This window comes from Cyclopterus lumpus, chromosome 16 (genome assembly GCF_009769545.1).
Source record: "Cyclopterus lumpus isolate fCycLum1 chromosome 16, fCycLum1.pri, whole genome shotgun sequence".
NCBI lineage: Eukaryota > Metazoa > Chordata > Actinopteri > Perciformes > Cyclopteridae > Cyclopterus > Cyclopterus lumpus.
In genome coordinates this window covers 6652540-6666241 of record NC_046981.1, presented here as the reverse complement: position 1 = coordinate 6666241, position 13702 = coordinate 6652540, and the positions used below count along the sequence as shown (strand labels likewise).

General features: G+C 41.0%; 1 protein-coding gene across 6 annotated transcripts in view; it reads left to right on the top strand.

Moving 5' to 3' along the window:
- Positions 1–13702, top strand: part of LOC117745053 (protein MTSS 1-like) — a 45007-nt gene that overhangs the window by 1145 nt on the left and 30160 nt on the right. For all 6 annotated transcript variants that reach the window (XM_034553050.1, XM_034553047.1, XM_034553046.1 and 3 more), the window contains exons 2-3: positions 1129–1190; positions 5949–6022. In XM_034553050.1, the coding sequence (XP_034408941.1) occupies positions 1129–1190; positions 5949–6022 (136 nt within the window). The remainder of the gene's footprint in view (positions 1–1128; positions 1191–5948; positions 6023–13702) is intronic.

The window sequence follows — 13702 nt, the reverse complement described above, 5'->3', positions numbered from 1 at the left end:
GGTAGAAAACGACCCGCGGGGTCTCGAGGCTTTGACATGTGGAGGTCAAATGGCCAGCCATCGGGTCTCCTGGAGTCAGGAAGTTTGTTATGAATACTGCTCAGACATTCAGCACTTCGTCCCATGTCTCACTTGACTGGGTCGTCATGCCCCCCCCCCCCCCCCCCCCCCCCCCTCCCCCCCCCTCGTCTCTCAACTGTCAGGTAACTATGCTGCCAGGAAATACAGTGAACGTCATCAGATGCTTAGTGTATTTGCTGTACATAAGCCACACTCATTCTCACTGATGTCTTTTATTTGAAAGCGCAACAGACGGGGCTGGTGCACAGTGATATACATACAGTGACGGCTCACTCAACCCAAGCTGTCAACAAGAGTGTTTGATATCTGATGGTGATGCCCACGACAGAGGGAGAGGGAGACTGAGTGAGCAGGCACGGGGATAAGCCACATGCAAAGAGGTGGCACACATCAAACAAATACAAGAGTGATGCCAGGGACAATGAGAGAGAGAGAGGTAGAGGTAGAGAGAGTTGAGCTGGTTGTAGGGTGTAATGTTTGACAGCATCACTTGACATTCCTCAGACCCCTGACAGTAGTAGCACATCAGTGACGAGCATGTGCTCATGTGACATTCATTACATTACCTGGTGCTGTCGTGCTACGATGATGCATTGGGCCACTTGCTCTCTGTGATGGGTTTTGATAGAAGGCTCTTCAACTATTTTCAGCCCGGGACCTGAATTTCTGTAAATTTAGAGTCCCATCGGGAACCAGGCTCATTATACCATGAATTAGTGCTCTTGTTGTGTGGGGATCTTTCCAAAAGAGACCCGTGACCCATTTCGCAAACCTCATATCCTCATAACCATCACATGACGGTACCTATTCTGGTCTCCCATAAGCAGATAACGTAGAATTAATAAAATGTTCAACAAAATAGAGGGGGAGGGGAATGTGATAAACTTGGTCACATGGATAGGAAAGCCTAGTACTTGGATGTGTTCTCTTAAGCCCTGCAGGTGAGGTGAGTCATCAGTTTTGAGTCATGTTGATTGAGCTCTGGGAAAAATGTAATCTGTCCAGATGATTGTGTCATCCATGTTTGTGTCTCTTTCCCCCCCACAGAGCAGCTACCCTATTTGGGAGGACTTTATCACTAAGGCCGGCAAACTGCAGTCCCAGCTCAGGTGAGGCATATCAATCCGTCAACCTATTTTGTGCTTTATTTGGACTTTTACATTAGAAGTGAGTCAATTTCCCTCTGAAGAAGTTTTAAGTTGCCACTTGTCCTGAGAGTAACAAGCACTGACGGTCTACATAAAAGCCTAATCTCTTAACAATACTCTCCCCCGTTTAGTCTTCTTTAAGCCTGATTTAATTTTTTATTTAAATTGCTGTAGATTTGCACACCTCCTGCCAAAATTATCACAAGTCATCCGTTAACAATGAATGTCAATCCCAGCCACCTCTCCTAGTTGGTTTTAAGTGGCCACGTGTCAGGTGACAAACAATTTATGACAGCTGAAATAAAAGCTTATTGTCCAGCAAGTACTGTAAATATGGATGTCCTATGGTCTAAATTATCCTTTGATTAACAATGCATGGCAGTTCTCCAGCCATTTAAGTGTCCACGTGTCCTGAGACAGACTAATAGTGACAGTTGAATAAAGGCTCAGGGACTTAACAATACTTTCCAGGGACCACTCAGTGTCCCATTCTTCCATTTTCTCAGTATTAGGCTGATTAATGGTGATATGTTATTCAAGTCTCTCCATCATTCAGGGGTTAAATATGTGACCCTGCCATGCTAAAGCTCAGGGGAGTATTTGTAGTCTTGTTGCTAATGACCGGTTGTTTGGCAGTAGGATGACTGTGTGTCTGGGCACCAGGGCAATGATAAAAGAACAAATCTATTCGTAATTGTACTGGTGAAGAGGTCAGTTGAACCTACAGTGTGTCGGTGAGATCTTTGTATCCAGTCCGATTAGGTTATAATGGGTGATTGCTGTCCTTTACTTAACCTATTCGATTTCCATTATTACACCACTTTTTTTGCTGTATCAGGATTAATCAAATGCTGCTCCCGGAAAAAGATCAGTTCCTTCTTTTCAGGAGTGGCATTTAGATCAAGATGACCATGTTTAAGTATTTTAGGCTATCGTTTGTTCGACTGAGGTTGGCTTGGGCTCCAGGTGGCAGAAGTTGTGGCATATGGCTGACTGTAACGGTGCCCCTGCTGCTGTAGCATTAAGAGTGTGCTATCTGCGCTTGCTTACGATGACCTACAAATAGGGCCTTTTTCTGCCTGCTTTAAAGCCTGTTTCCAGCAACAAAAAAAGGACTTGGCCTCATAATTGTATTAACGTTTGGTTTAGTTGAATTTAATAATTTACCAATGTTCCAATGAAATGAAACGTTGGTATATTATATTAAAAAAAGGTTTTGCGTTGTGGCTACACTTGTGCGACTATCTTCCTTCACACCCAAACTAGCCCCTTCGTCTACGGCATAACCCACACCCAAGGACCTCTCTAATCTGCTTGAGGACTAGGCTCCATAGAAGGGCACACACACCCAGTAAAACACAAACACACCCACCTTCCCTCCTCGGCCTGGATAAGTGACTATCCAGCAGTTGTAGCGGCATATGTCTGTGTGTCTAATGACGTCCTAAAGCAGGCTACTCTGTAATTTCGACCCTTTGCTCCCCTCTCACAAAGCAACTATAGGAAATCAACCAATTACAGTGTTGGGCCTGTTCTGTCATTTTTTTGGTCCAAATATGGTGTTTTTTTCTGCCCATTCTGGTTTTAAGCAACACACACACACACACACACGCACACACACGCACGCTCAGCTTTGAAGAAAGAGGGCAGGGTGGAATATAGGCTAGCTGATTTCTAATCGCAGTCCTCTTTTAACTTGTCAGTGTTTGGTCTGTTTAGTGGATCATGGTTCATGCAGCTGCAGAGCGAGGCGTACACAGAGGCCTCGCTCCCTCTGTTTCAAAAGAAGAACATTTTGTGAAAAACAGACCACCTCAAAACTTCAAATTCAGTTTATGAACTGTGTGGTTATACAACTTACTTGGACTCAACTAGAAGCCCTAAAAGTTTAGATGGTAAAAGTACAAGTAGATTGATATATGGGTAGATCAACAGATACATACGGTACAAACATACATGCGTATAAAAAAATGTTTTATAGCACGTTCGCGCTCTCATGAAGATTTCTATGTTCTGTCAAACAAGGGGAGTTAAAGACAAACTCTTTCTATGATTCAAATTTACTACAGTCACATTCCAATTTCTGTTGATCTAAGAATAGATGGGGGCAGCAGTGCGGAATATATCATTGTCAGAAATAGCAATCTGCTATACTACCCCAGGGTCTATGGGGAGTTTAGATTGGCTTGGCCGAGGCCTTGTGGAATAGATGTAAAAGTCATTTGTCTTGACGCCAGGACAGGGGCGTGTGCAGATTTCCAGGCCAATGGTAGCCGGCAGGTCATTGTTGGAGCACTGCAGAGCTGAAGGCTTGCAGCAGCCACAGAAGTCTTGGGGTTTTTTTTGGCTGATTGTCGGAGCTGAAATTTAAAACCTGATTATTCTGCCTTTGGTGCAATTTAATATTAATGTATGTGTTTAGAGATTACCTAATTTCATAGTCAATTCAGCCAGAACATTTAAAAAAATGAATGAATGTTTAATTATTTAATGTAAAATCATGATTTTTCCAACTTATGCTAACAACCTTTCCTAGGTTATACTAAGGACAGCACTGGAAAGTGTTGTGAATCAGAGTTTTTTTTTCTTGTACAAGAATGGAGCAGATTACAGAAGATGATTATGGCGTGTAATTGTAAACTTCTGCACATTGTACTTCAGTGGGCCGGAGCCACTAATATTAAAAGTTGGCTTCTGTTAAAACCACCTGTTTTGGATTATTAAATTAAGCTTGACTGATCAAGACATTTGCTGCACGTGCATGTCAAATATAATCAATTGACCAATGTGTACGTGGGATATATTAGTGGAGTTGAAGGTTGCTTGGGTGGCTGCACTGGCCTTTAAATAGAAAGGAATCTGTGTGTGCCCGTGTGTATGTTTCCATTTGCAGGACACACCCTTGGATCTTCTGGTCAGCGTTACAATAGCCAATCATATTATGTTTTCGAGTGATAAAGAAAGTTCCATTATTGACTGAATGCTAAGACTTGGCTGTCACTCAAATGTAAAAGAATATTCAGGCCTGAAACTACAGGTTTGTTCATCAGTTGTGTTCTGTTGTTTTGACCTTTCTTTCGTAGGAGGCCCTTCTGAGATGTTAACTGTACCTCCTATTAAGCAACTAACAACTTAAAACAGTCTTGAGACAGTTGAGGAAACACATTAAATAAACATACAGTAAACCTTTAGTCTATTTTAAATCGTTTCCTTCCGTAAATCAATTCAAGAGAGCACGACTCCGTGGCTCTGTGGTCAGCACTGGTTCTGGGCTGGAACCAAACGGGCGCTCAGCCCCGCATTCTTTTCAAACTTGAAGTGTTTAGACCCAACCGATGTTCCCTCGACGCCTCACGTATACAGTAGTACTCCCCAAGATCTGTAAACAGACTTTGATGTGTAAAACCGATACTCTTCCCCTATAAGGATATCACCTCACCCCAGAGGCCATGCATCAGGAGCACTACTGCAATTGCCTTGCATGTGTCTTAAGATACACACAAAGTTAAAAACATACTCCGTTAACTCATAGAAACAGATGTGTAATGGCGTTAGAATGTTCAGGATTAAAAACCACGTGCAAGTCACACTTTAGAAATGCCACCAACCTGTATTCAGCTTATTGTTTTTGCCCAGTTGTGAAAGCTACCTGTAAGGCTTGTTTATGGAAATTCACAAGTTGTGTAATGATGGTTTTCTGTTGGCCTGTGGAATATAACAAGTGTTTGCAACTGAAGGTACTCAGGGTTAGAACAAACATGCTCTTTTGGCTTGGAACGTGTTTTTTCTTTTTTCTTTTTTCTTTTTTTGCATGCATGCATGACTGTTGCATTGTCTCTGTTGTGGGGATCAGGTATCGCGCATGCACGTGCACACACATACCTAAAGACACAAAGAGCGTCATCTCCATACTTGGGATCCTAATCACAAGAGCCCCTGTTGTCTCTGAAGTAGGTGAGTTAGTATTTCCCAGTTAACCAGTCAGCTGGGAGCGCCAATGAGACGCCCCGTTGCCAGCGAGCATAGTAACTGGTCAGCCAGGCAGCCAGACAGACTATCAGTCTGGATACCAGCAAGATAGTATCTATGAGTAAAACAGCAAGTGATCCTATACCAAGTTTTTTTTCATTAGAGATTGCAATATCTTCAGTCTTTTATGTAAAAGTATTATATAATGCGGCAACTTGTAAATCCTTGGTAAACCATACAAGATGACAAAAGCAAGTGTGATCCCGTTTCTCCATTTTAGATCAACAGGGTAGATCCTACATTGATCCTTTCATTGACCTGGAAGAGCAGCAAACTGAAAAGCTGCTCTGCCGAGCCGGACAGATTCCAGCGGTAGACTTAGACATTCCTCACACAGCAGGGGCACGTTTAAGTTTGAACTCACTCAGACACTCGCAGTAAATATTATACATACTTAAAATTTCAAATGATCAGGGTTGATGTAGGCTTCATAATCTAAAATGTAGTACATAAGTTATCGATGTGCACACTTGCATGTAATTGCTGCAGTTGAGCACCCGCCTGTGTCTTCTGTTATCTTTGGCGGAATCAAAGTACTGCTTCTGACATCATTTATTACACTGTGAGTTTCTCATTTGTTTGTGTACAGTTTTACGTTTTACTAAACGTAGTGCCTCCTAGTGTTTCTCCTCAGTAAAGTGTGATGTATTTACTTCCATACTGAACCTCCGTTTGACTCTTTTCTCCCAGGGCGACCGTGGTTGCTGTGGCGGCTTTCCTCGATGCCTTCCAGAAAGTGGCTGACCTGGCTACCAACTCACGAGGTAGGAATATGCTCACCGATGTATAGGCGTGAGTGTATGCAAATCAATCCATGATCTCTGAAAGGAATCTGTGTTATTTCCAGTCTTGATAGACTCAGTGTAGCACAAGGCTGAAGGGGTTAAATCATTTGACTCGCAGTTAAACAGTATGTGTGTCTGGGCACCTATGTGTCTGTATGTTTGTCTGTGTAGCCCTACTGTGCAAGTCCAGTCTTTCGCCCCACTGTGCTGAGAAGTTTTGTGGGTTGTTTGCTTTATCGTATGGGTAGTAAATCCGTCACTGTGCTGTTTTGAAGATCTGCTGCTGGCTTTTGTCTTCGACCTCTGCCCCCTTTCCCCGGCGTTCTGCCCCTCACCCCCACACATACTTCACCTCTAGCTACATCTGGACTCTCCCGTAGAGTCTGCTTCCACTCTGTATGCGTTTGAGAGAGGAAAAAAAGAGGGATTGAGAGATCTCGTCCTCCCCTAGCTTTGACACCTCAGACCTTATTTCATATTATTAATACTATTAATAGGAACTGAGACAGGCACACACATTCATCATCTCACGTACTGCAGAGAAGCATAGGAGGGAGAGATATGTAGGAGTACAGGGAGTCATAATTCTCTTCCTCCCTCTGTCTCACACACACAGTGTGGATATTTACTGCAAAGGAGTCAGATTCTCTCATCTGAAAAGCGCCATCTTTCCTCTGCTCTTTCATCACTTTCTCTCACTATGCTCTCTACATATCTCAGGTCAGCAGTATTGCATTACACTGTTAGCGTTTTTGTGCTCTGTTGCTCAGTACAACCTGAGCTCCTCAGCACAGAGGCAAGCATGGATAATGTGTTTTGGTGCACTGTTGGCGGATACACTGCTATCTGCATCAGAGACAGATAACCTGTCCACCTGATAATCCTACCAGGGTAAAAGGAATCATTTTTTAAATCTGGATTACAGATTATATTTTAATTTTGGGGCTACAGTTGTATATCTTTGCAAATTCCTAAGATGTTTGTATCAAACCCTGTACCTCAGACTGATGCTGTACACTCTAAGGGCAGCACCGTGTTTCCACTACTTAAGCCTGTAAGCCTTTCTTTTTTGCTTAACATACTTTGTATGAGTTTATGAATGCTTTGATATATATAGCACATAGCTTTTAATATGTGTATCTCCAGCTGTGTTATTCGTTATCTTTAAATAGTTGAATTTGTAACGCTCTGTAGACGAGTGGCCGCTCTGTAGCCGCCTCTACCTGGCGAAGGTATCAGCTTACTCTATTGTTCACCCACACAGCAGAAGAGCATCACGGCTCGCGTGTCTCTGTGTGTGTGCTTGCATTAGTAGGTTTGATGTTAAAGAGCATCTGTGCGGTTTTGTGTCTAGATCAGATAAAGGATAGTACTGAAAGACACACCATTTTCTGTTTGCTTATCACGAATAGCCAGAGGCTGCTGATGCCAAAATATACAAAGATGATGGGTTTCTTTCCTTCATCTTTTCTATCTTCTCCATCTTCTTCTCGTCCTGTGTGTCTCCAAGTCCTGACCTGCTCCCCGCAGCCATGGAAATCATGTGTTTGTGGATCAAAGGGGGGGGTGTGTGTATGTGTGTGTGTGTGTGTGTGTGTTATGGAGCTAAAGTAAAAAGGAAACAGCCCTTTATCTCTCCACCCCACCATAGAGACCACCAACTGTTAATGTTCTGCTATTATTATTATTATTATTATTATTATTATAATAACTATGTTATTATTATAATTATAATAATAATAATCAAGGTGCACACACATAAAAGTAACCTAAGATTTGACACCTGTTAAAGCTTATTTAGTCTCCTAATCAGGAGAACAAGGCTTTCGGCCGCCTTTTGTAAACGTTGCTTTATTGTAGCGCCTTGGATATTTTGGCAGTGATGGTAGCTCATAAACATTCAAGGATTGATCCCTTGACTCGGCAGACTTTGATATGTGACAGTAGTTATGTTTGGATGAAAGTTACTTGGGGACACTGTTATCAATGTTATCACTGCAGCTGCATCAAGCAGCATAATCAGAAGCATGAAAGGCACATTAACAGAAGGCTTTTCTAAACTCAACCTTGGACCGCAAAGACACTTTCATTTAAGGACCAGTCCTTTTTCTTTTCCCTCAGTTCCCAATGTGGCTAAAACCTGGAATAACTACAAATTAAATATTATTTTGCAATGACACAGGTAACTGCGAGCAAGACCTGAGTTACAGACAATGCATAAGATGTTCTCACTCTTCTTAAATTCTCATTCTTAAATACATTTCCAGTCCTTACTACCAACTAAATATTTGTTTCCATTTGTAATTCATGAAAGGTGGATTTAAGGTCTTCAAACAACTCTTCCGAAATACCTCAATGATTTCTTTAAAATCAGATTATTAACATACACTAAAGAACAGGAAGACACCTTATTCACAGAAGCTGAAACTGTGCCCAAGATTTTCTTTAGTATTCATGTTTAAATATTATATACCGATAATCAGAACAATAATTAAAATGGCTATTGATTAAAATATGCTTTTTGATTTATTGTGAAAAACATGTCAGCATGATAGCTATAATTGATTGGTTCATGGAAAACACACCAGATTTGTGAAACAATCTTCCAGTGTAAACACCAGTAAATGTTCATTGCATGAGCTAACCGCAGTGTCAAAAACCCTTGACTGATACAGATGTATTCATGAGGAGAAAAATACTTGGGATGCTGGGCCAGTTCTTTGCATTCCATGGACTAGGTTGAAAATACCCAATTAAAGCATAGTTAGGGTTGGACAATAAATGAGGATTAAGATGCAAGGATTATTTTGTTTTGCCAAAATAAACTCTGAGTGGGTATCCTTCTTTTCATTGTCAAGATTTGTAAAGGTAAAGACCGGCTTACCAGTTTACAGTTGAGTGAAATATAATAACCGGAATGCAAAGTGGAGAAAGAAAGAAAGAAAGAAAGAAAGAAATACTTAAGTTTCCAGACAAAGCCTTTCCTTTCCACTGTTGGGCTCTATTATTCAGAGTATATTGGAGCTTACAGTGAACACAGACACATCAGTATATGAGAGGTACATGTATAGATACATAAATATATATATACACACACACACAATGAACAGAGAGCTACGCACTCATAACTATAGATGCTTACAGGTCTGCATATTCAAATGTGTTCAGACAAAGACTTGTACGTTCTCGCACGCACACACACACACACACACACACACACACACACACACACACACACACACACACACACACACACACACACACACACACACACAGGATTAGCTGAAACCACCTGTTTCGCTATGCTCTGTTGTGGTTTGTTCGGATTTGGACTTTCTCCCTGCACAAAGGGCTCACTTTTCTTTATCTCCTTCTGATAAAGTACATTGCCTCTCGTTCTGACTTGTTTTCCAGCTGTGTTTTTAACCTCTGCAAGTTTTTTAAATTTTTTATTCCTCTTATGTTTCCTGAGAAATAATTATTCAGGTCCATTCTTTGAATGTCAGGGTTAACTGTACATATTCTTCTGTTAAAATAAAGCTGCACCTTTCATGATCTTTGTCATATATCATATCCCTGTGGGCATTCATTCATCCAGTTGTTTCTTCCTCTTTTTTGGTTGCCTTTTTGTTTATTTTAGCTCTTGATGCTCAGCCTTGACAGCTCAGCTTTTGCTTCCCCATGTATTTTCACTTTGTTTCAGTATGGTCTTAAACACTGAGCAAGTTTCTCAAGAAGCGACCTGAGCACACTTTCAACACATTATTATTATTTAAGAAAGTTTACAATATCAGCTCCAAGTGTCTGAATTAACTTTGCGCTGGGAAAGCAACATTAGCACTGACATGGGTCAACCCAAAATGTCACCTTAAAAAACAAAATGTAATTGTAAAGCATTCAGAGCTTTTTTTTTTTTCAGTGTCTTTTCAAAAACAAATGATCACATATCAACAACACAGACTTTTCCAAAATGTTTAACCTTTATTTTTGTACCCATGATGGGAGCATGTTACATTTGTAGACTCAATGTGTCATGCCTGCAGCAAATCTTGTGACCGAAGATTGTTTGCTGTCTTCACACTGATCTACTCACCGAGGAACTGAATTTATAAATTACATTTTTTGTCTTTCATTTTAGCGTCGTAAGTCTGTCCCACTTTGAGCCCTCTCTGCTCATCTCTTATTCGGTCTCCTTTGACACTTTTTGCAGCCCTTTCTACACTTCCTTTCTACGGGTCACCTTTTCACCCTGTGTCTGTATCGGCTTTATCTATTTCATAACCTTGAGCCTGTCCCCCGAAGAAGAAACCATTCCAAAAGACATGTATCCATGTACTGTTGGCACAAACACACACCAGAGTGCATGGTCACATCACGCACCCACGGCGTCGCTTGCCTTGGAGCAGTCTGCCAGTGTTTGCTGTAATAGGTCGAATGGTTCTCTTTGTTTTAAAGTCATGTGATTAAACATGTTCTGGGTCTGACTTTACAGAAGGACTCAGACATCAGGCCATATTGAACAACGTCCAGGAGACTGACTAACAAGCTGTTACCTAGAGTGTTTGTGAATTTTGCTGTGACATTCCAGGGAATTTTAGTTTTCTCCTAATTCAATATAGCTTTCAGAGGAAGGTGCTATGACTCACAAAGCAATCTTTGCTCCAGACACACGTGACAACCCTGCGGCAGGTTTGAATCTAACATGGAAACATAGTTGAAAGGGATGCATTCATCCTCTTGTTTCACATTTTATAAGCAGAATCTGAGCATATCATAACATAATCTTTACTTGTGACGCACCACTAAAGCAGAAATAAACTCGTTTAGCTCTCGATCTTGGTTGAACTAATAAAGTAAAATGAGCAGCTCACATTGAGTCGCTTCACATTCTGTCAATAATCTCCTTACCTCATTATGACCTCCCCCAACTTCACTGCAGTATATAAAAATAGCCACCCATGGAGAGCCGTATGAATTTCTAATAAAGTAGTTTTTGCATCTGTTTTAAGTGAGAATCATAAAGTTTCTAAGATCCAATAATTGTTCCCACCCCTCCTAGTAAAGCGGTTTAGCAAACACTGAAGATGGACCTTTTTAAACCAAGTGTACCACTTTAGGTAGACAGTTATGCAACATAACCAGCACAGGTTATTATATTTATCTTGTAGTTATTATATTTATCTTGTACCAAAAGGTTATGAAAACCACATTTGTTAAATACTAAAACAATTTAGCAAGACAACATGCAAATCAATTTAAATATTAATTTTACAAGCAAAAATCAAACAATAATTAATAAGACAACTTGGTGTTTTGCAATCTTCATTTCAGCTCTTTTTCAGCTGTTGGCTGTGACAGAACCAGGCTGTCTGAACCATATTATCTCCCTCTGAATACTTGAAACTGCATTCGTCATTGGTCAAGAATGAGACAAAGCCCTATTGTATCTGTAAAGAGAGAATAGAAAAGGCAAAAGAATAATCCTTTCTCTTGTGTCATCGAGTACCGTTTCATTTTCCATGTAGAGCGACTCTTTCCCTCTGTTCTCTACCAAATGATACGTTCATCATAGTTTCCTTGTGCGTATAATGGGTTTGTGTATGTGTCTGTTTCTACAAGCTTGTGTATGCATCTTTTTTTAGCTTGGGTTTCTGTATGTGTGTGTGTGTGTGTGTGTGTGTCTGTTTTTCTGTGTTCATATTAGTGCTACCTCTTTGTGGTATTCCATTCACCAAGTGAGTTGAGTGTGAGTGGGTGAGTAGTGAGGTTTCTTTCAAGTCATCCACGGTTACACAGCTGACGACGACCATGCTGCCCAGGGAGATGAGGTCATTCCATACAACAGACCAGACCAGGAGAGCAGATGTTACAAATAACACAGTAATGCCATTTTTACTCTTTCCAAGAAGTGCATATGGTTGGACTAAATAGACAGCCATGAATGATTTAAGAGCATACTCAAGGGCCTTTAACTTCTATAAAGTCGAAGGCCAGTATGACCTACCCAAGGTTACGAGACCATAGAATGCTACTGGTATAAAGACATCCCATTCTGGACCGACTGCTTACCACCCTAGGTAGAAAAACGGAGAGCAAGTTTGACCAGTTTTGAGGCTTAATTAAATAGCTTGTTTGAAATCCTAGAGTCTCATCTTGGAAACTGTCGTTCTTGGTTGTAACATGTTCCAGAACATATTCATGAAGACACACACGCAACACTGAATTTCCCACACCACACCATCGCATGATAGTTTGTTCACAGTTATAAAAATAACCAAGCCTTTGTCGCATGTTGGTTGGCAGCTGTCAGGGCACTGTCTGGGCATGTAGAGTGAGTATTTGTGTGTGTTCATATAGAGTATGTTAGTATGTCACAGTGTCTATTGTATGTATCTCTATATCTCTATCTCTCTATATCTCTCTCTCTCTGTGTCTCTCTCGCTCTCTCTGTGTCTCTGTGTCTGTCTCTCTCTCTCTCTGTGTTTCTCTCGCTCTCTCTGTGTCTGTCTCTCTCTCTCTCTCTCTCTCTCTCTCTCTCTCTCTCTCTCTCTCTCTGTGTGCGTGTGTGGGGTATATTATTCCCACTGGCTCTGTCAGCAGCTAGTGTTGAGTCTGTTTGGACACGCCTGACTCCGCGGAGATGAAATAGCCACCTGCCACGCAGCCGGCATGTAGAAGCCTGTTAGTGCTAATTAGACCTAAAAAGATTATTAAGTTGTACAAACATGTTTTTAAAGACAATAATTACTCTAATGCTCCACTCACCTGTCCAGTTATTGAGAATCCTTTGTGCAAGAAGAAGAATTATAAACATCACATTATCTTCAACAGCTCCTCATCACCAGAATTGTAAATACGTGGTCAGATATTGTTTTACATGGTATATGCAGTTTGATGTTTTAAAAAAATACCCTTGTGTATTTTGTGTGTAACAAACAGCATTTTTTTGGTTTTGCCATCACAATTGTATAACACGTAATATTATAATTAGCTGTTGTTGATGTATTAACCTATGTTCAGTCACTGTATGGTCAACTTAAACATCTGCTTCCCCGAGGTTTACAAGCCAGCCATCTTATTATCCTGATGTCGTTGTCTACACCCTGTATGAATACAATAAACCAGTTCTTATACACATTCTGTTTGGAAAAAATACGTATTTTGTTGTCCTTTCTGCAGTCCTGTTGTCACATAACACTTGCTGTTATCCGGCGGTACTTCCCTGTGCCTGTCCCTCCTATCTGACTGCACCCGGTTAATTTCTTTTTATTTGCCTCTATATGTCCGTGGAAACCACCTTTTTCACTTGGACCAATGTTGAAAAACAAAACATCAACCAAACATAAACCTCACTCGTATTGTTGACTGGAAGCAGGCCAGCATGTCAGAGTGAGCTGCAAACCTTTATGAAACTTTAATGACTTGTCTCAGTAGACATGGAGGGGCAGAAAGTGGGGGTTGTGAAATAGAGATGCTAAATCCCATGTCAAAACCTCCAGTATGAAGTAGTACATTATAATTGTGTATACTGGGAATAAAGTATCGATCCAGTAAAAATACTGGTAAACTGGTTGAGATGCCCTTTGTCAAGTTCTCTCAGAGCTCCATATTTTCCAGCTTGCTTCTAGTTAGGACAAAGTAGCTGTGCTACATCTTCCT